The sequence below is a fragment of the Acartia tonsa genome, chromosome 10 (genome assembly GCF_053477335.1).
Source record: "Acartia tonsa isolate MP-2025a chromosome 10, ASM5347733v1, whole genome shotgun sequence".
NCBI classification, from domain to species: domain Eukaryota; kingdom Metazoa; phylum Arthropoda; class Copepoda; order Calanoida; family Acartiidae; genus Acartia; species Acartia tonsa.
In genome coordinates, this window is record NC_137269.1 from 50,003,263 (window position 1) to 50,027,167 (window position 23,905).

The 23,905-nt window shown below is 31.7% G+C and overlaps 1 protein-coding gene across 1 annotated transcript in view; it reads left to right on the top strand.

Annotated features, from left to right (window-relative positions):
- The window catches only part of LOC145329296 (adhesion G protein-coupled receptor L2-like), a 46,595-nt gene extending 38,737 nt beyond the window's left edge, over positions 1-7,858 (top strand). Inside the window, exons 18-33 of the mRNA XM_080173357.1 lie at positions 546-648; positions 1,429-1,541; positions 1,926-1,978; positions 2,231-2,310; positions 2,375-2,464; positions 3,475-3,577; positions 3,850-3,931; positions 4,062-4,159; positions 4,688-4,774; positions 5,266-5,370; positions 5,488-5,542; positions 5,861-5,931; positions 6,430-6,496; positions 6,583-6,674; positions 6,954-7,054; positions 7,306-7,858. Coding sequence (XP_080029483.1) covers positions 546-648; positions 1,429-1,541; positions 1,926-1,978; positions 2,231-2,310; positions 2,375-2,464; positions 3,475-3,577; positions 3,850-3,931; positions 4,062-4,159; positions 4,688-4,774; positions 5,266-5,370; positions 5,488-5,542; positions 5,861-5,931; positions 6,430-6,496; positions 6,583-6,674; positions 6,954-7,054; positions 7,306-7,356 — 1,351 coding nt within the window. The 3' untranslated portion in view covers positions 7,357-7,858. The remainder of the gene's footprint in view (positions 1-545; positions 649-1,428; positions 1,542-1,925; positions 1,979-2,230; positions 2,311-2,374; positions 2,465-3,474; positions 3,578-3,849; positions 3,932-4,061; positions 4,160-4,687; positions 4,775-5,265; positions 5,371-5,487; positions 5,543-5,860; positions 5,932-6,429; positions 6,497-6,582; positions 6,675-6,953; positions 7,055-7,305) is intronic.
- The last annotated feature ends 16,047 nt before the right edge of the window (positions 7,859-23,905 follow it).

Below are 23,905 nucleotides of genomic sequence, written 5' to 3' on the forward strand. Positions count from 1 at the left end.
GCAAAGATTGTGTTAAAAGTCAGCTTAACTGTTAGGAAAAATAGAGAACTATGTCAATAGTTTTAGCTATAGAAGGAAAAAAAAGAAAATTAACTGCACATTTATATAGTCCGGAAATTTTTTCCCCAATCTTAAACATAGTAAAAATCGTCGGAAAAAGCCGTTTTTTAAGTAAAACGAGAGACAGTTTTGCCCTATCTTTGAGATTATATGAATGAGATAATGTTAAGGTTTGATAATCTGATGAGAAATTTTCTCATTCACAGTCCCTTTAATCCAATCTAAATTTTAAGAGAGTTTCTTTGTAGTATTACAGATAATTAAAACAGATTTGATAAAACTAAAATTACAAAAACTTTTGAGATTATTTTTTCTTTAAGAATGTATAAAGCACCACATTTCCTGTTGGGTTAAAATTGTTTTAATTTTATTGTTGAAAAAAAGGAAAACTTGGTTGAGAATAAAGAAAACCAAAAAAAGTCTATTTAAATCTTCATACCTAAATCTTATTAGAGCAAACTCAAGTTTTAATTTCTGTTTAACAGATGTGAAGACTCAGCTACTGATCAATTTGCAGCAATACAGCTTCAAGTGAAAAATCTAGTCAAAAATCAAGATTCAAATGAATACTGTTTTCAACTAAACCAAGTAAATATATATTAAGATATTATTGAATAAATAAAACTTCAATTATCAATACTTAATGAAAGGTAAAAAAAGAAAATTACATCCCAGTGGGACATCCAAAAAATTTAAAATCAACTTTTATCTATCTTTATGCCAATCTCGCGGTTTTAATGGACATTTAAGGGTTAAAAAAAACAGTAACAAGCCCTTTTCACTCCACAGGGGGAGCATAGGCTGCTGACAATTTGTCAATGTTTCTGTAACAATGTGGCTTTTTTATGGACATGGGATAGGGTTGTCAGCCCTAAGCCCTATGATTGCGTTGTAACGTGTCCATTTGCCCATCAGACAACCAACCCTTTGATTGCATGACCTTTGTCACCTTGCCTACAACGAGCAGATGCGCTACAGTTGCGGGTTTAAAGGGTTAAAGAAGTCATAAAAAAAGATGACTTACAAACACTTTTATTCTAGCAATTGAATTTGCTAACTTTCATGTTTTCTAAAAAAAAATTTTATTTGTATCCGGTTTTGGTCCAGCAGATATTCAAATTTGGGGATTTCTTTATAATATTTGCAAAAACCTTATACATGCATGAGAGAGAGAGAGACCAATATGCATGTGAAAGATAAAATAATATAAGTAATTATGTTTATATGCTTACACAAACATTAAATGAAGAAAGCAAAAAATTACATAATTTCTTCAAATACAAGCTTATCTATTAAAGTTTACTTTTGTGTACTCTTAATGTCCCGATTTTAGGCACTGTATACATAGGTCACTTGCATATTATTCAGGGAACAATATGTGTTGAGTTGGAATTGGAGAAAGGAGATTGTAATGTTTTTGTCCTGACATCAATCAAGTCAAAACCAGATGTTAATGACAAGAACTCTCCTATATTTGCAGAGTAAGTTGATTTTATTATTATTCAAATATGTAATCTATAACCAGGATAAGGTTAATACAACTTAAAAGCAAACAATTGTACTACAACTATTTCTCTGATTTTCATAAATTCCTACCTAAAAAATATATTGTAAACTATTATACTAAAGAATATTTGAGTTTGTTGCAATTATTCAAAAGTTCAAATGGCTCAATAAAATTTATTTTTATTTACATAATAAAATCTTTTCTTTTCACCAATAAAAAAAATTATTAATGTTACATAATCTGTATAGTAAAGGGTTGGCTTTAAATATCAAGAAGAATTTAAAATATAATATGGAACAATTCAAAATTATGAGTTAGTTAGCTTTTTAAATTTCATTATATTTAATTTTTTTTTAAGTTTGCCAATGGATTCACTCAACAATGGAGGTATGCTTGGTGATCGCCTCCTAGGTAATTTAAGATAATATTAAAAGGGATGCACACTTTAGTAATTTTAGCAGAAATAGGTAGAGGGGGGAAAGAAAATTTTTAATCAGTTAAATTCAGACTCATTATTTAAAATCTTCTGACTTTTAATATTTATAGCAACTACAAACTACCAAAGAATTTATTCCATATCCATAGTTTGATAAACAAACATGAATTGCAAATTAATATTAATAAGTCTTTTTTAGTAAATAGAAATATTTAAAAATTTTACAGGAATGACCATTAACAATGGAAGTTACAGCAAGGAAAACCTGATCTCAACTATAACTTTTAATATGGAAGAAGTATATGAGGTAAACTTGAAAATATCTAAAAAATATGTCAATAATTTCATTTCATTTACCATAATTCTTGTAGAATATTCCTGGATGCCAGTTTATCCCTGGATATCCAGATTGTATCTACTTGGATACTGAAGAAAATGAGTGGTCTACTAAAGGATGTGTGGTAAGAATTATGTATTGTATGAGTTGGGAGGTTGAAACCAACTTCATGTTAGTAGAAATATAATTCATGATGAATTGTTTATTGTTACTTTATACTCATGTAACATATAAATTTGTGTAATAATGTTTTACTGAACTAAGAGAGACTGAACTAGCATTGCACTATATCTTTTTAAGGCTTTCATTTTGCAATCTTCCATTACCAAATATCCTAGCTACAGATTGTTTTTCTATAAGATATTGTTTTCTATGTGTTATACTTTTGGTTATGTTAAGTTAGATTTTGTTTAAAATGTGTTACCTTTTTTTATGTTTTATTATTTTTTGGCCACAACTTGGTAAAAAATGCTTACAATTAAGACCTTTTTCGACCAAAGATACTTAAATGGTTCCTTTACAAGCCCAATCAATCAGTTTTAAGATATCTTTATATTTCAAGAAAAATTTATGAAAATACTAAAAAACAGCAAATTTGGGTGTTACCTTTTAATGCACAGATACCATAAAATCAACAGATAACTTCCCTAATCATGAAAAATCATTTAGTAGTTATTGAAATCCTAACCTTAAGAAATATTTATAATGTAGGATATTAGAAATAAGAAAACAAAAAACTAGAATCCTCCCCACTAAATTTTTCAAATCTATACTCATATTTAGTTACTCATCTTGAGGGAAAGTATCAAAACATAGCTTACATAATTGTTTGAGGGTAATACAAAATTATTTGGGTATATTCCCTTTTGTGACTTTTAAGTGGCGTTTCATCCTATTTTCATGGTAGCTTTGTTATTTTAGGTTAGGTTAAGTTAGGTTAGATCAGGTGATTGTTGCACAGATTTAGGCAATTGGTCTCACAGGGTTATAGCCCGTTGCAGGGGCTAGAAATAGGAGAAAATCTACATTCATAATACAACAAATCACCCTATAAGAGTGGTATTGCTATGAAAGGGAATATACCAAATTATGTTAACTCTAAATGATAGTTACTCAAACTTACATATCATTCAGAGGAAAGAGGTGTTTGGGAAAAATGTGACATGTGTGTGTGATCATCTAACTAGTTTTGGAGTCATGATGGATTTTAACAATAAAGTTAAAGCTGATGATCCTGGTAAGTTTATTTTTTGATAGTAAACAAAAAAAACCATGACTTGCTCTACTACTGCTTATTCATTTAACTTCCAGTCCTGGACAATTTTTGATTTTTTTGAGCTATTTTTGAATGCTTCATTACAAACACAAAGCTTTCATAAAATTACAACTCTCTACATACTGGTGATTATGACTTCTGCAGACATCAAAGATTATTTATTTTGTTTAGCTATCTTTAACCTACTTCTAAAAAGCTCTACCAAAAACATTAAAATGGTTTATTTTTTTCAGTATTCCATCTGCTATCAATCTTTCTTGGTGTTACATCCATCTTGGCTATCATTGTCACTGAAATATTACTTTATTTTGGAAGGTAATTTTAAGTACTGTTTGAAACTCATCTTTAATATTATGAAATAAATATTTCAGTCAAAATTTTTTTGATTATTTTTATTTTATTAAATTGAATATGAATTTTTTAATATAGAATGTTTTTTTGTTAGGGACAAAGATGATGATGAAGTGAACATGAAGAGGTCTGCTGAGAGAAATCTCAACTTGTGCATGTCATTTGCACAACTTGGATTTCTAATCTTTGTAGGTAAATAATTAATACTGATAGAAGCTGTAAATAAGGGAGAGATAATAATCATTTTTTTATAAATCATATATTCTCAAATAAGTCAAACAATTTTGTAGTAATTGGACACTATGCAGATATTCAATAATATTTTTAGCAAATAAAAATACTATTTTATATCAAAATAAAAATTAAAATTAGTCATTCCATTTCTTTTTTTTGTTTTACAATAAGCTACAGTGTCATATCCATCAACTTTAAAAATTGTTTTTAAAATTCTTTTCTATATTGCTTGATCTCCATATATCTCATCTCCTCTCTTTTAAAGTAAATGTATAATAAAATTGATCTGGTATACTTCAATGATATGTAATCACTTGACCAACAGCCAAATTCCCATCCTTTTAAAAATTAACAAAAAAATAGGTTATAATAATATAAGTATTTTTACCTATTAAAACCATATATAATTTGGAATTATTCTCTGATACAAATGTACAGACACTGTTATACTGTGTGTCATGAATTTGAATATTCATTAATTCCTAGGTAGAAATGATATTTTACCCTGTGCTGTTTGTGAGAGTTTTGGAGCTGCAACACATTTTGCGTTTGTGGCCTGCTATGCATGGATAGGTATTAATTCTTATATTTCTAACCCAATGTGGTTATTGATTTTATTAACAGAATTAAAATATTTATCAACAACAAGTTTCATAATTTACAAAAAAAATGAATGTCATATAATCTGTTGGAAAACTGCAAAAAAAAAATACGTTTTTGTGTCATAATTGTCCTGAGAATCACCTTATTAAAAATTATGTAAAGAGGAAACATTTTATTTTGAATTATTTATTAATGCTCCAGGAATCCTGATGTAAGATTTTAAATGTATACAATGACCTTAACATTTTGAAATTTAAAATATATATAAAATATATAAAAGATATATCTGAATGATGAATTAAGATTGTTTTTGTGAATTTCTTGTTTGAGAAACAAGAGTTTCCTTCCAAATTTCTATCAAGCATATAATTTTATGCTTAAAATTAGTTTAGGTAGAGTTACATTGGGTACGCACTATCATATTAAGATACTAAACCTTAACAATCTTGTTATATTTTTAGTAATAGATTCATCACAAGTCTACTACAAATTCTACAACAAGAGGGCACCACAGACAAATCTTCTCTACCTTTCCATTGCTTCATATGGTTTAGCATTTGCAATAGGTGAAGCATATTCATTAGAATCTTTTCTTATATATTGAATTTATTTTAGCTTTCAATTTCAATGAAATTTTAGTATTATTTGATCAAAAATAATTTATTATTAATATTTCTTATTAGCTGGAGGAGTGCTCATCACTAGTCTAACAAATGAAGCCTATTTCTACCTGAGGAGGTAAACAATAAATACATATAATTACAAAAAAAATACAATTATGTCTCTTTGTCTGTCCATTAAGATCTGAAGAAATGCTAAATTAACTTGCATTTGTAAAAATCAAACAAACACAATACTTGTTATCAAATATGAATGTACATACATTAAAATACAGATACAGAAAAAAAAAAATAGAAAATTATTTTATTTATGTTTCTCTGGTCAATATTTTGAAATGCATGCAGCAAAATGATTTTCTTCTTATAGGAAATAATTTAGAGTTATGAATAGAAATGTTTGAATTTTAAAGATTGTAACTGTAATATGTATTTTCAGAAGCGTGGAAGGCCATGTGGACAGTTGCTGGTTGAATGACTGGGCTGAATATGCAATCATCATTCCCATAGGTTTATTTTTTTAAAGTATTTAAAAGCAAATCTTTTCTGTAAATCTGAATGAATTGATAGCTGTTCTTGTTTAATTAAACATGTTAGAATTCTCATAGATATTTTAAACTTGTAATAATTTAACAATAACAAGATACAATATTTTAAGCAAATCATCTCTTAAATAAAGTCCTTAAATTGTAAATATGTAAGTTGTAACCAATTTATAGATAATCTTGTTGAGACCAATTATTTGATATATTGCTTATAATTTGTAAATTATCTGTTTGATGAACCCAATAATTTGGACATTGCAACAAAAAAGCTTATTGTTTTCATAATCAAACTTAAGAAAGCATCAGCATTAGTATGCTACAAAATCATTATTATTCGTTTAGAAAACTATGAAAATCTTAACTATTATTGTTTTCAAATAGACAAAATGGTGCAAAATATTTTTCCAACACCCCCTCCTCCTGAATTCCCTATCCCCTTAAAAGATTTAATGTAAATTTTAAGGAGTTGCTTTGCTTCTTTGCTTAGTTAGAATGGTCTTGACATATGTTTGGGTAAAGAAAAACTCAAGGTAAATATTTTATTTTTTTCACTTGAAAATTTAGATTGCTAATGCTAATTCTATATTTTAATTGGATAATAATTTAACTTATTTAGTGACACAACATGTGAAATAATCTTGGATCTTCTGGTATCCTTCAGAAGTACACTGGTCCTAACCTTTGTGATGACTCTTAACATTGTCTTTGGTAATTTTATACACTTTATAAACTTTAAATATTTTTCTTAAACTTGAAGTTGAAAATTAAAAAAAATTGATATTAGGGTTTATATTATTCACATAATGATGAACTGACTTTATGAAAGTAAAGATAAATGGAAATACTTAATTGATAGTTGGCCTTAAAAAAAGTCTAAAGATGGATGTGACCTAAATGTAGTCACCCCAAGATCTTGGTTAAAAGATGTTTGGAGTAATATAGAATCTACTCTAATGTGGATATATGTACATAGATGTATCTTTTTAGCCTTTGTTGCTGACTCCCATGTCTTTGGCTACATAATTGTTGTTCTGAATGTTTTCCCTGGACTCTTCATCTTGTTGAACAGTACTGTTTTCAACTCTGAGGTAACTCTTGTTTACATCTAAAATTTCTTTATGATTTTGTTTCATTTTGTTTATCAAGTTGTCTAAAACGGTTCTTTAGTGAATTCACATTTGCAATGACAAAGGCCATTAAATCCATAAAATCACTACTGCACATAGTTTTGCTAATATGAGAAACTTTGAAATCGCAAGAAGTCAAAACACTTCTCCTGTTCTATTTTTTATTGTGTAATAAATGCCTATCATATGAATAGCATTTATTTTATTTTCAGGTAGACATCTTTGGAAATCTGAAGAAGAACTTCAGAAGAAAGAATGCCTAAGGATTATAAATTTGTTTGGATTTGATATTCAAATGTCTAGGCAGTAAAATCAACTTTTATTTCTTATAAATGGATGAAATATTTTTTTTTAATTTCATGATAATCATAGATTAAAAGATAGATTTGAATATTATTACCAACATATAATTTGATTTTTTGTACAAAGCAAGCCTGTAGGACATTCCGATATTTCAATCATAAAATAATTTTTCCTTTAAATCTTTTATAAAGTTTTTCACTCATTAAAAAAAAAAAACAGGTATTGTTGGTTTTGTGACATCACCTCCTAAGGGGCGTTTCATCATATTTTAATAATTAATTTAATGAATTTAACTAAATTTTGAAAACCTGGATATTACCTCAGGCATGCTTTACCGACCAGGAATTGATTGATATAGTGAATTAAAGAATTATGGTTTGGCCACAATTAGTAATTTAGGAATTATTAATTGTTCTATTTATTTTTTATATTTTTTTGAATACAGTGGTTTGCATTAAAAAATTGTTTTTTTTCTCCATATTCTCATTTTCAAAGCAAAGCTCTTCTATAATTAAGTTTGATCCGTCCGCCCGTCCATCAGTCTGTAACGGTCAGCTCTTTTTGCGCTTAGGCATGTTAGAATTGTCCTATTGTTAAACATTATCCTGCATTTAAGCAGTTTTATAACAAATTTACTAACAATTTTGTTTAGACTTTTATACATGTATAATCTTATTATTCAGTTTTGACTTTATGGATATTTTCTTCTTTGTTAATAAGAATATTAAGAATTAAAACATAAAGATGTTTCTTTAATTTATATATTTTTAAAGAGTTTTTTGAAGCTTTTGCATGTGTAGACTTATTGGAATTTATGAGGATGAAACTACAACCTTAACTTAATTATTACTAAGTAGATGCTTTACTTTGCAATTAATGTTATAATCATCCTACATATTCTAAACCTTGCATAAAGAATACTGTAGCAATACTGTGTTATCTTAACAGTGTAGCAACTCTATAATAACTACTGTAGAGTCAGAGCATCCATCAAATTTTTAGGACTAGGAGGTTTTATAAACTTGATTTTTTTAAATTATAAAACAAAAATATTGTACATAATGTTTTACTTGTAGGTTATCTATAATTTTGAAGGAAGTAAGTATGTCCATCTACAATGGTAAAAAAAAATCTTAAGGCAGTTTACTTCAAAGTGTTTGGAAGAGTACAGAACCCCCTTCCTCTTATATTGGAAAAAAAGGTATTTTTGTGCGTAATTATTTTTAAAAGCGAAGCTTTTCTATTGATTGATTTATTAGCCATAGTCTCTTAGGTTTTGGACCTAAGTATTCATGGAGTAGGCTGAGACACTTTTGTACAGCCACTAGGGTTATTAACCCTTTACAGTCGGGCCCCTTGCCGCACCTTAATCAGTCGGGGGGGGGGCGTTCAACGCCCCCCCCTATTATCTCAGTTCCTATTACAGCTAGAGGGCTAAAATTTTTTGTGCAAGTCCCCTGTGTTATGATGAATTTTCGACCTTAAGTAAGTCAAGGTCAATTTTCGCTTCCTTCACCCTTTTATTTAACAACCTTTGTTTTTAGGTCCTTTTTTACTTAAAAATTTCAAACGGCTGTAATTTTTTTATTTTTGAAGCTAGAAGAAAATTTTTTTTGCAGAAAATGTTTATTTTTATGTAAATTTTATGTTTGAAATATCAAAACATAAATTTCAGCGGCCGCAGCTGTACTTGGCAGCTGCCAGCCGCCGCAGTCGGCGGTCGGCGGGAAAACGGCGGCGGATCTTTATGAAATTTTAATACATTATGTAGACATGTAAGATAAGCTTAAGTTTAAAATTTGAAGTCTCTAAGTCAAAAATTGCGGCCACAGGAGCCTTTTAAAGATTTCTGGAGACCTGGAGGATCAGGACCTGCAGGATCATACCTGGAACCTGAAATTGACTTGAACACCTTTATTTAATATGAGGATGTACTACTAGAGGATATTTTAGTATTTTGGTAAGATAAAATGCTTTGTTTAAGTCAAAAAAATATTTTTGATCATTACCTGGATGACCCTGCCAGGTTTGCTGGCATCCTGTGCCCGCCAGGATGGAGATATTCAAAAAATTCCAACTCTCAGTTATGTGTCATACCCAAACTTAAAAAGTCAAGCAGTTTGGGCTCTTTATCTTTCACACACAGAAAATGAGATAGAAAAAACCGGAGGGGGGGGCGTTCAACGCCCCCCCCCCGACCGTTAAGGGTTAAGCTCCACGTTCAAGCACATTATCACTTGACCCGCTATCTCTTGAGAGCTACTCATTATTACCTCACCCTCGCAAAGTATGGCAGGGGTCCCAAATTAAGTCACCGTAATGAATGACGCTCACTGCAGAGGAGCTTGGGATAAGGGTAGTACTGATATTATGCACATGACTATTAAGTATCCAAACTTACTCAATAATCCCCTTCTTACACAACCAGGGGAAGTTGCGTGAATGTATTCAACTGAGAAATTCGAGTTGCCACATGGGGAATAGAACTCGAACTCTCATCACCATAACTCAGTGCGTTACCACTGAGCTACGATGCCCCTAAGCTTTTCTATAATTAGGGTCAGTCCGTCTGTACATCTGTCAATACCAGCACTTTTCGTTAATTTAAACAGGTTAGAATTGCACTATTGACTTCAAACTTTTCATGATGATTCCTATAACAGTAAGGTACAACTTAGCGTGCAAGTCCTAAATATGAAAGTATGTCCTTAAACATTATTAGATTATTTTATACTAGCAGCTATGCCCCTAGAGGCCTCTATTACACGAAAAATTTTTTTTTTTCCAATCTATTTTAAAATCAGTTAATTACCAAAAATATTTTTTCACCGATAGATGGTGTTAGTTATGTTTTTAGCTAATTGCAAAAAATTTCCGCAGGGCGTTGTTTTATATTTTTGTCGATTTCTCTTTTGAGAGTGGTGTTACCCTCCCCCAAAATAGTTATTATCCTTCATGGGACCTATGTGAAGCCAACCTGTTAAAGAGAACCCAAGATCCTTGGGTACTAACATACACACAGACAAACAGACATCATGTAACTTTATTATAAGGATTGAAAAAAAAGTTTAGGTTTAAGCATAGCGAAAAAAAACTCTAAAGGGATAAGAGAATGGACTATAAATTGATGATTCACAGGGTTAAAACATTTGAACACTCAACTTAATGAGCAAATCCCATGGAGGGAGGGGACATTGGGTCCCCAAAGTTTTATAATAACGTTTTCTGATTTGTTGGCTTATCAACTTTTGGGACTTTTTATAGATTTTAATTAATTTGTTAATAAGTTGAGTGGCCAAACGTTTCAACCACTAATTTTTATCTACAGAAGGGGTAAATTTGTATATCATCATTGGGTAAGTAAATTTATTAACCATGGTCTTATCCCTTTAGATCCCTGGAACGAACCAATCATAATTCATTAAAAGCCCCCAAAGTTGCTGTGCCAATGAATAAGAAAACGTCATTAAAAATTTTTGAGATTAGTTAGTGGAATAAACTACCCAATGTCTCCTCCCTCCCCAAAAAAAACCTACTTTTAATTTATTTCCTAAACATCTGAGCACTTTCAAGCTCTTTATAGTGGCAATAAAAAGGTGATAGATTAAAAAAAACTTTTGGCCAAAGTATCCCGAATGACGTCATATTAGATAAATAGATTTTTCTAATAATACGCAATTTAGAATATTTTGGGGAAGGGTTTTCAAATTTGTCCCAATTTCTTATAGGCACTATAAAGAGCTTTAAGCAATAAATTTTTACAATTTTTTTTATTTTCACGCTCATTTGTTCAGCTGCGAAGCTTATTATAAAGTGCCTATAAAAAAGACGTGATACTGGCCTATCATTCGTCATTTTGTCTGTGCATCAGCCAATCATTGGACATTTGTATTGTATGACTCATATTTTTATAGGCACATGGATTTAAATGGATAAGACAATGGCCAATATATTGAAGTACATTCCCACCAATGATTGCACATAAAATTATCCAATACGTAGTTTACATTTAGTGGTTGAAATGTTTGGAAACTCAACTAAATGAACCAACTGATTAACTGTTAAGCAAAAAATATAAACATGATATTTTAAAACTTTGGGGACTAGTGTAATAAACAGCCTAATGTTCCCTCCCTCTCTGCTATAAACAACATCTTTAGCTTCGACTATTTGTGGTTAATATCATTGAATATGATGTGCCTATTATAGTATAGCAGAGCCCTAACTCTGCAGGGACTATACCTACAGGGCTACTATGTAGCTAATATCATTGAATATGATGTGCCTATTATAGTATAGCAGAGCCCTAACTTTGCAGGAACTATACCTATGGAGCTACTATGTAGCTAATATCATTGAATATGATGTGCCTATTATAGTATAGCAGAGCCCTAACCCTGCAGGAACTATATCTATGGAGCTACTATGTAGCTAATATCATTGAATATGATGTGCCTATTATAGTATAGCAGAGCCCTAACCCTGCAGGAACTATACCTATGGAGCTACTATGTAGCTAATATCATTGAATATGATGTGCCTATTATAGTATAGCAGAGCCCTAACTCTGCAGGGACTATACCTATGGGGCTATTATGTAGCTAATATCATTGAATATGATGTGCCTATTATAGTATAGCAGAGCCCTAACCCTACAGGGACTATACCTACGGGGCTATTATGTAGCTAATAATAAAGTAATTAACCCATTAATGACAATAGGGTCTTAAACGACGTACAAATTCAAACCTTTACTATCACTCTATTTTTTTATGCTGTCCTTTTTAAATGTTTGTAAATAACTGAATAGAGCTTCAAGTTTTGTCCTCTACATTGTTTGGACTCTCACTAAATTCGATGACCAGATGAAATCATATTTTCATGGCAGAGGTGGATAAAATAGGAAAAAATTTCCATACCAGGTCTAACTTTTTTCTTTTAAAGAATTAAAACATGCTTATCTATAATTAATTATAGCATTTATTATATATTTTTAGTTTCTGCTAAGTTTTCTTTAATTTTAGTTAGTTTACATAGTCCGTATTCGACGCATCCGGACTAATCATTTTAGCCATTGTGTCCTTTTTGACCTTATAGTACTAATCATTTTAGGATTTTACTGTATAATCTTCTATAATCTGCTAGTTGCTTCGCCCCTAACCTCTAGAGCGGGTGGGGGATGTCAGGAAAATAGCTTAAAACCATCCAAAGGTATTTATAAAGCTTCCCTGATAAGTAAAACCAATTCAGACCTGCAATTTCTATAATCTTTGGCTTGAGACAAAAAACCTTACTACTTTATAGTATGGAATACAATACAAGCAGCGGCTACGCCCCTAGAGGCATCTAGGGGCCCTTAGGTTGCGGGAGGAGTCAAATCCCCTCTTTCAATCACAATTTTTAATTTATTTTCTTGGGGTCATTTCTCTTGAGATGGTGGTGGTACCCTCCTTTAAGATAGTTATAAACCTTACCAGGACCTAGTAGAAGCTACCATTTAACGGAGCACCATATAGGTTCAGTGGTTAGCAAGGTCCTTTGGTACACACAAAGACATACAATAACCTGTTACTTGATCTTAAGGATATAAAAATAGTAGCGCAGATAATCTACAACTAGGGTCTGTCTGTACGTCCACCTGTCTGTATTTCCATAATTGAATCCAAATAAATAATAGCTACCTTACAACTAGGGAATGTATGTATGTCTGTCTATATATCCAAAATTACAGCCAATTAAAGACTGTAAATATGTTTATACTTCTGTAATTTTTATTACATCCTAGCTGTTAAGGGATTCATAAAAATAGCGCAGATACTCTACAATTATGGTCTGTCTGTACATTCGTCCGTCTGTATATATATAATTGCATCCAAATAATTAACAACTACTCCTACAACTAAAAAATGTATTTGTTAGGGATCTAAAGTAATAAGTACTAAAGTACTCAGGGATATTATACCATAAAATCTTTCTGTAGATTACATTTAGTGGTTGAAACTTTTGGACCATTAACTTAATAAACCAATCAATCAAAATACAAATACAATTCCCCAAATATGGTAAGACAACAAATAAGGAAAAGTTATATAAAACTTTGGGGACTAACAGGAGCAGGGGGGGGGGTTGTCATGTATTGGGTTGTTCAATATAATTGTAATAAAGTGAAAGGATATCTCTCTGTGTATCTGCTTAACTGCTATGCTTCTTTTTCACTATGTAGGTCCTGGGAAGGTTTATAACTATTTTTGGTTAGGTTACCTCCACCCTCCAAAGAGAAATCGCCCCTTAAAAAAAGACCCCCCAACACAAGAAAAAATAGAATTAACTAAATGAAATTTATTCTTTTTAAATCTAAAATAAAAAATATTGTTGTTGAATTCAATGACCTCTCCCCATCTCAAGTGCCCCTAAAGGCCTCTAGAGGCGTATCCACTGGTGCCAAATAATTATATTCTGAATTGTTTTATACAGACGAATGGACGTACAGACAGACACTGATTGTAGAGTATCTTTGTTATTTATCCTTTTAATAAAGTAACAGGATATACATTCTACATATGTCTGTGTGTACTAAGGGATCTCACTAACCACTGAACCGATGTGGTTCTCCTTTACATGGTAGCTTCTCATAGAACCTGGTAAGGTTTATAATTATTTTGGGGGAGAGTACCACCACCCTTCAAAGAGAAATCGCCCCTTAAAAAAGACCCCCCAACACAAGAAAAAATAGAATAAACTTAATGAAATTAATTCTTTTTAAATCTAAAATAAAAAATATTGTTGTTGAATTCAATGACCTCTCCCCATTTTAAGTACCACTAAAAGCCTCTAGGGGCGTAGCAACTAGTACCAAATAATTATATTCTGAATTGTTTTATACAGAGGAATGGACGTACAGACAGACACTGATTGTAGAGTATATGTGTTATGAATCCTTATAATAAAGTAACAGGATATACATTCTACATGTGTCTGTGTGTACTAAGGTATCTCACGAACCACTTAACTGATATGGTTCTCCTTTACATGGTAGCTTCTCATAAGACCTGGTAAGGTTTATAACTATTTTGGGGGAGAGTACCACAACCGCCCTAGGAGAAATCACCCCTAGAAAATAATAAACCCCACTCAAAATTTTTTTAAAAATTTTTCTCTAAAAACTGTAAATAAAAGAGGGGGTTTGACTCCCCCCCAACCCGAGGGTCCCTGGATGCCTCTAGGGGCGTAGCCGCTGCTAGTATTGCATTCCATACTATAAAGTAGTAAGGTTTTTGTCTGAAGCTAAATATTTTAGAAATTTCGGGTCTGAATTGGTTTTACTTATCAGGAAAGCTTTATAAATATCTTGGGATGGTTTTATGCTATTTTTTCTGACATTCCCCATCCACCCTAGAGGTTAGGGGCAAAGCAATTAATAGATTATACAGCAAAAGCCTACGATGATTAGTCCGATATAGTACAAAATAGATGCATAGGAAAAATGATTGGTCCGAATGCATCGGATATGACGCAAAAAAAAAACTTCTTTGGTATGCCACAAATCAAAAATTCTAAAAATACAAATGTCTTACAACCCCTTAAGGAAGCTGTGTTTAAAATTTCAAGCAATTCTGACGACAGGGGGGAGGTTCGGCACTAATGGGTTAACAAACAAACGAAAAACCAACCCCATATTTTTGTGCTCGACCAGGCAATTTGAGGAAATACACCAATTATTATAGTTCTACCTGTATGAAAAGTAAAGAAAACCAAGCTACCAAAGAAAGATCTAATAAAGTAGTCTATGAAGCAACACATTTCATAACAAAATAACATTCTACATTTAAAGATATCAAAATTATTTCAAAGGTTTCGAAGATTATTCAAAAAAGTAAAAATTTTAATTTGAAAAAAAATATCCTTATAAAAAAGTATCAAGGTTTCTGTGAGTCTGTCTTTGTATCTATTTGTACTGAAGGATCTCGCTAACCGCTGAAACGATGTGCTTTTTTTAAACATTGTATCTTCTCATAAATTCAGAGAAGGTTTATTCTATTTTGGGGGAGGGTACCACCACCCTCCTAATCTCCTCAAGAAAATTCAGAGAGAGAGATTCAATATAAACAGGGAGGGAGGGGACATTAGACTCTAAATTACAATGATTCTATGTAATTATGTTATCCTATTCGTTGGCTCAAAAACTTTGGGTACCTGGAAGCCACCCTCAGCCAAGTAGCTTATAAAAGCCTAAAAATCAGCGGCGCTTTCTTCTAGCAATAGCTTTAAGCCCCAGCTGCAACCTACCTAGGCATTTTATAGAAGCTGTAGCAATTGATATAAGATTGTTGTCAATTTACTATTTTGCTTGCTAATGTGAAACTCATTTATTGGTCAGTTCTATCAACCACTAGGAGGGGAGGGAATATAATTGCGTGGGTGAATGAGAAGTATTGTTATTTTTGCCAGCTTCGATTATTTCTTTATCAGAGTCCATGAAAATGTGGTGCAACATCCACTTAATAATATATCGATTACCGTGGCTGAAGCAGCATTCAGCCATACAGCTTCAATTTTTCCAGTATATCCTTTATTTTATCTTAAAATCTCTCCTCTCCTACATTCTGAAATAGCGGCTACACCCCTATATAGAGACCTTTAGGATGGAGGGTAAATGTATCCCCTCCAAAAATAGTTAGAAACCTTCTCTAGTCCTTTATTTAGCTTCACTGTAAAGGAGATCCTTATCTGTTGAGCGGTTCGCGAGATCCTTTGCTACTGACAAAAAAAGCTTAAAACTGTAAATATTAGGATTAGTTTTCTATTAGTTATTTTAAACAAATTACTAATCCTGCTTATTATGGAGGGGTAAACTTATGGAGGGAGTGGACATTGGACTGTAAATTATGTTGGTACCCAAAGTTTCATCTTCAAGTAATCTTTTTCCTTGTTAAAACTTTGGATACTTAATTGAATTTTGATTAGTTAATTCTGACAGTGTCCTAACTTTTTAAACAATAATTTGTATTTAGAAAATAATTAGGTTGCTGCCATACTTTTGGACACAATCGTTCTCCTTATAGTTAGAATATGCATTTTTAATTTTGCCTTCAAATTTAATGTTTTGTGTTAAATTTTTCTGCTTATCTCCAAAAGTAAACATAATAATTCCAGGGACATAGATATAGGGATATTAAATATTAAAAAAAGAAGCAGATTATAGTGCCTAATAAAAATAGTTGTCACACAATACAAATGATCAATGATGGTGATGATGACCGGGGGGGGGGGGGGTGTTCCACACTTCAGGTAAAAGTCCTCTCCACGTAACCTTTGAACATACTCTGTATTTTAAATGGCTGTTTAACGGGCAGAATTGCTTAGGATAATCAACACCCATCACAATAACCCTTTGATTGCACGACCTTTGTACCTGTCTTGAACTGAAGCATTTCCCCTACTCTAACTATCTATGTTGCACATCTGACATAGCAGCAGTAGGAACCATATTTTAATGTCTTTAGTTGTGACGCGTTGTCAGACCGAGATTTGAACCTATCACCTTCCGGATGACAAGCAGATGTGCTTTGTGTTGAGCCAAGATCGAGGGTAATTACCAATGATAGGCCAGTATACATTATAACTGATCAATGGTAAAATGGATAGTTGTACTGGCCTATCATTGGTCATTTGTATTGTATGACGTCATTTTTATAAGGCACAATAAACTGCTTCATTAAAAATTACATCCTAATAAAAAAGTATATGTCTGTGTGTGTGTAGCAAAGGATATCGCTAACCACCGTATATATATTGTTTTCTTTTTCAGTGAAGCTTTTCATAGGTCCAGGGAAGGTTCATGTCTACATCCTCCCATGAAAATCGCCCATAAAAAATGAGACCCCCAATTTTTATTTTATGTTTCTCTTAAACTAAAATTAAGGTAAAGATCTCCCCTCCATTTTACTTAAGTGCCATAGAGGCCTCTAGGTGCAAAGCCGCTAGTAATACACATGTTATAATTATAACTTTGAAATTATTGGAATGGAGATAAAAGTATCTTTCATTGGCCATTCCATAATCCCTGAACAGTTTATAGCAGGGAGGGAGGGGACATTGGGTTATTTATTACACTAGTCCCCAAAGTTCTATAATTATGCTTTCATATTTGTTGGCTCAACATTTTTGGAGATTGTTTTATTGGTTTTTGATTGGTTGGTTCATTAAGTTTCATCAATTATTTATACTATATTTTACACATACAAACTCACACACACACACACAAGAGACATCCTGTTACTTTTAGATAAGACTAACCGTGCTAAATGTTATATATATTATGCGGAAATAATCTCTTAACTTAAATAACTCCGGGTGAGGTTATATTGTAACAAGAATGACATCATCCATTACTTTATATGGGCCATTTGTTGTCAACAAAACTGGCATTTAAGATTTACTATAATATAATACAATACATAATCATATAAATCGGTTTTGAAGCCATACAGAAATAGTTATATTCGCAACGTATTATAGACAGCTTTCCGCAGATATTAAAAGAAAAAATTTCAAATTTAAAACCAGTTTTGTTAGCCCCCAAGAGGTCGAAGGCATGGCCTAATAAGACCAGTATCAATATTATGACTTTTATTTTAATATTCTTGGAAAAATGTATATAATTTAATATGATTTTTCATTACAGAGAACCTGTTCTATTCCTGTGGATATGAATTGGTTTTGAAGCCATACCAAAAAGTCTATCCGTAATAAATGCTGAGAAAATTCTTCACTTAATGGACGTTTTATGTTTAAAAGACAGACCGACGTATCAAGTAATTTCTTAAGAAGATGATTTATATTTTAATAATCTAGCCGTGTATCTTGTATTAGCAGCTGATAAATAATTAGCTTCATTAATAAAAATAACAATATTACAATTACCTATTACTTGGATGTTAGATCAGATTTTGATGTACTCTTATAAAGTTATACTCGCAGTTGGCTAAAACAACCCCATTAAACCCATCAGTTTCCCTGCTACTGGATGAACGAAGGGACCAATAAATTAATTAATTTATAATCTTCATGTAATAGTCCAAATGTCCATCAACCAAATTTGACGAGCTTTACAGCATTATACAGTCAAACCTAAATACTCACACACACACACACACACACACAGACCTACAGAGCAAGTTACAAAGAAGATTTGTCAATTCCACATTTGCCATTTATAGTTTTATAAGCAAAGCTTTTCTATAATTAGGGTCAGTCCCTCAGTCCGGAACGATTATCTTTTCTTTCATTAATTTAGGCATGTTAGAATTGTCCTATCGATTGTGCATTTTAAACATGTTGATTTTTAAATTTTCTAACAACAAATTTTTATGTGATTTTGTTAACTGATTGATCTGAATTTTGAGATACTGATTCATAGGACAACAAAGTACAACATTATACACAAAGCATCCTATAATTGTATGTATGTCCTTAAATATTATCATGTATTTAGGCAGTTTTTTTGACAAATTTACTTGCAATTTTGTTTCGACTTTTCTACATTTATATTCTGATTATTCAGCTCTCTACATGAGTTAATGTTCATTTGTCCTACCATTTCAGAGCTTTGCTTTTATGGATGTTGTCATCCTTGTTTAATAGCTAAGAAGAAGAAAAATTATATGTATATAGAAATGTTATATCTATTAGCAGGTTTTAACACAACCCTCCCAAGAGAAATGGCCCCAACAAAAATATAGCCCCCTCCTCCCCCCTCCCAAATCAAAACTTTTGCTTAAGGTAAATATCAAAATTACAGGTTCCAAAATCCCATTATCTTCAGTGCCTCTAGGGGAGAAGCTGTTTTTAAAAAAAAGTATAATATTATATCATTTCAATTTATTCCTTTTTGAGAAAAATAATAATCTCGCTGTTACTTGTATATTGGCTTCTTTTAGTAGTGAAGCAACCTTATAGATCAATATATTTGTCCGTCCGTCAGTCCATTTGCGAAGCTACTGATTATTTTCCCCCATTATATATATATTCTTGGTTTTAGAAAATACTCTTTAAATTACCTTGTCCGTTTTCCTATCCAAGATTATTTTTATGCTGCGCTACTTATGGATCGTGAAATCCTTATTTGTTTGGTGGAGGGGTAGACTTTATTTCTTTATCTCCTTTGTAACTCCTTTTTTCAATAAAAGTGACCAAGAGTTGCTGCGCTTCCTAAATGGTACATAATTGTTATAGGAATCAGCATGCAAAGTTTGAAATTAATTGTACAATGCTAACCTGTTTTTATCGACGAAAAGAGCTAACTGTGCGCGCGTGACAAACGGACTGACACTACTTATAGGAAAACGTTGCTTTTAAAAAAGAAAAATAATGTCTATCTGTAGAGAAATTTTTCTGGAATAAAAAATAATACATGTTTTTAAGTATGTATCATAACCGGTTCTAATCCAGCGGAAATTATTCGGCTTTAGAGCTAAGTATGGACATAATTATTTTATTTTTGCTTATAATTATGATTTAAGATTTTCATGTTATTATTTTTAAAGTGTTTTATCTTTAAAGTAAACATTAGACGCAGTGACGTGCAGAAGGGGCGAGTAGTCAGATGACATATCCACCCTCGTACCAATTCTAGGGGGTTAGGTTACAAACATTTAAACCTCCCAGGGAGGGAGGGGACATTCGGTTGTTTATTACAATAGTCCACAACGTTTTATAATAACATTTTCCTTAACAGTTTTGGGACTTTTATTGAATTCTAATTGGTTGGTTAAATTAGTTGAGTGTCCAAACGTTTCAACCACTATTAGTAAGGGTAAGTTTGTGAACCGTAATTGGGAATGTTACACAATTTATCTGCCATTGTTATTTATTTATTGTTTATTGTCTTACCCCTTTTTGTCCCTACAAACCTGCCGTAAAATTAAGGAGGTTGTCACAAAAAAATGGTTCGTATGCCAATATAAGAATCTTTTTTACATCCCATTAAGTTACTGTATTACTCTCCACTCAATTTTGGTTCAAAGGAAGTCTCAGTATGAACGCACCCCCCTGACAAAAACCTGTATACGCCAGTGATAATAATTTTGTTAATGTTTGCTTCAGTAAAATTAATTTTTTGTTGTCACCGCACCTTGCTTATTTCAATGTTTGTTTTAAATGATAAAAATAAAATTCATTCAACAATCAACTACAGAAAATTATTTTTATATGTTTAACAAGAATGACAAACACAGGAGGGAAACAAAAAGAAAACACCCTTGTAGTTTAAAGATAAATGAGGAAGGAAGGAGGGGTAGAGTTTTTGAGCTAAGGAATACATGTTACTACATCTTTGTAACAAGTAAAATTTACCAGGGAGGGAGGGGCAATGGGCTGTTTATTAAACTAGTCCCAAAAGTTTTGTAATAACGTTGGTATAATAACTTTGGGGACTTTGAATGAATTTTGATTGGTTTGTTTTTAAAGTTGAGGGTCAAAACATTTTAACCATTAATTGTATTCTACAGATGGGGTATTTTTGTATTTCATCATTTGTGATGTACATTAATTTATCGGCCTTGGTCTTATCAAAGTTGTTAAGCCAATGAATAATGAAACATTATATTAAACTTTGGGTACCAATGTAATTAACATCCCAATGTCTCTTCCCTCCCTGAATGTATCCACCCATTTTGGTAAAATTAAGAAGAAGAAGCTTAAAATCTATGGGATGACCTAACCCTACAGGGCGGATGCCCTATACCTGCGTTGTTCTAACCCTAACCTAATATAAAGTATTGAATAAACAAATGAAAAACTACCCACCACCCCAAATATTTTAAAATTTTTTCAAAATAAAGTAGGGTAGGGTGATAGTGTCAGAATGTCTTAAAGGTATATCCTGTTTTATAAAGTAGTAAGGTTTTTTTTCTGTAGAAAGATGTAACTTGCTAACCGCTAGACTGATATGGTTCTCCTTTACAATGTAGCCTCATTGGTCAAGTGAAGGTTTATAGATCTATCAATCTATCTATATCTATCTATCAATCTATCTATTTGGCTATAAATCTATATAGCTATCTATCTATTTAACTAACTATCAATCTATCTATCTATCTTTTTATCTATCTTATTATCTATCATTATATCAATTTATCTATCTTATCTATGTATATATTTATCTATCTATTTATCTAACTATCTATCTATTTAACTCTAACTATCTATCTATTTATCTATCTTATCATCTATCTATCTTTCATACATTTTAAAAAATTATTACCATAGTCTGATTTCATTTTGTATACAATTATATACTTACTTTATACAAATTAATCTAACATTTTAGAAAGGTTTGGTGATTAAAATTTAAAGATATTGTATACTAAATAAGGATCTTAAGGGATAAGACAATGGCTGATAAATTGTTTTACATTACCAATGATGATACACAAAATCACCCCTTTTTTGGATTACAATTAGTGGTTGAAACGTTTGGACACTCAACTTAATGAATTAAAAGTCCCCAAAGTTGTTGAGCAAACCAATAAGTAAACATGAAAATAAAACGTTGGGGACTTGTGAAATGAACAACCCATTGTCCCCTCTCTCTCTATATATCTACATACAGAAATACTGACGGTCATTTATAGAGTAGACGCAGTGGTCATTTTCATTATTACAAATATTTCAGAAAGGTTTAATGATTAAAATATTTTTTTATAAAAGTTTGTGTAAAATTTTATAAATTGAAAAAAAAATACCAAGAGGATTTTTTCTACATTATGACATTTAAAATAGAGACCTAATTTTTGTATGGTGAATACTTAGATATTTTTGAGCATCTGAGAAAAGTGGGCATAATTATACCACCCCCCCCCCCCCAAACTCCGCTAATCTATTAAAGTGCGAATTGGGGCCCAATTTGTAAGGTTGTTTGTATCTATCTACAAACAATCACACAAATTTGACAAAGGTTTCGTGATTACAATATTCACGTTCACTTTAGTACATTAAAAAGTCGCTGGAGGACATGTTGCGCCATTTCCAAAATGACCTCTACCAAGATTCTGGGATAGCCAAGTGAAGAGTTATAAGTAAAACCTTAAAAATAGCTTCAAACCTACCCTGTCATCACCTGTAATCACCAGAATGTACATACGAGAGAGAGAGAGAGAGAGAGGGAGAGAGAGAAACAGAGAGAGAGAGAGAGAGTGAGAGAGAGAGAGAAACAGAGAGAGAGAGAGAGAGAGAAATAGAGAGAGAAAGAGATAGTTAGAGAGAGAGAGAGAGAGAGAAACAGAGAGAGAAACAGAGAGAGAGAAAGAGGGAGAGAGAGAGAGAGAGAAACAGAGAGAGAGAGAGAGAGAGAAACAGAGAGAGAAAGAGATAGTTAGAGAGAGAGAGAGAGAGAGAAACAGAGAGAGAAAGAGATAGTTAGAGAGAGAGAGAGAAAGAGAGAGAAACAGAGAGAGAAACAGAGAGAGAGAAAGAGGGAGAGAGAGAGAGAGAGAAACAGAGAGAGAAAGAGATAGTTAGAGAGAGAGAGAGAGAGAGAGAGAGAAACAGAGAGAAAGAAAGAGAAACTGAGAAAGAGTGAGATAGATAAATATTTAGATAGATTGATATAAGATAGAGAGAGAGAGAGAGAAAAGAATTTTATTCAGGGATAAGACAAGGGACGCTAAATTAATATACATCCCCAATGATGATTAACAAACCTACCCCATACGTCCATTTAAAAAATTTATTTTTGTTTTGTCTTTTAATTTCCAATTCATCTGTTTCTTGAAAAACTACTAACCTAATTTTCATTTTATTTCAGTTAAAATGCAAAATGTTTAAAATGGACGTATGGACATTCTGGTAACGATAATAAAATTGCTATGCTCTCAAAATTGTACCTAACTACTACAGGAATTACCATGCAAAGTTTGAAATCGATAGGATAACTCTAAAATGCCTAAATCAACAATTAGAGCTTACCATTATGGACGGACTGACCGACCTTAATTATAGAAAAGCTTTGCTTTTAAAAATTTTATTAGAATTATTTGTGCAACGAATAAAAGGCATCTCTATAATCTAGTCCTAAAAATGTAAATATGTTCATAAACAGTATCTTGTATTTATTCAGTTTTGCAACAAATTTACTTACAATATTGTTTTAACTTATACATATATATTCTACTTATTCAGTTCAGACACTTTTTTTGTAATCTGTTTTTGAGCTTTGCTTTTATGGATGATGTCATCCTTATTCCAAAATTGTGTAAATGATAAATGTCGTCATACTTAATCTATTTTAAAAGAAATATTAAAATTATATTTTTAACAAATATAAACCTTCCCAGGATGGAACTCTGGATTAGAACCAGTTCTCCGCCATACTGAAAAATTATATATAGCATTTTCCACATGCTGCTATCAAATATAGTTTTAACCTAATGTTTTTTTATATATCCGCAGAAAGCTGTCAATAAAACGATGCAATAAATAACTACTTATTAAATTTCAGGTTTAGGAATT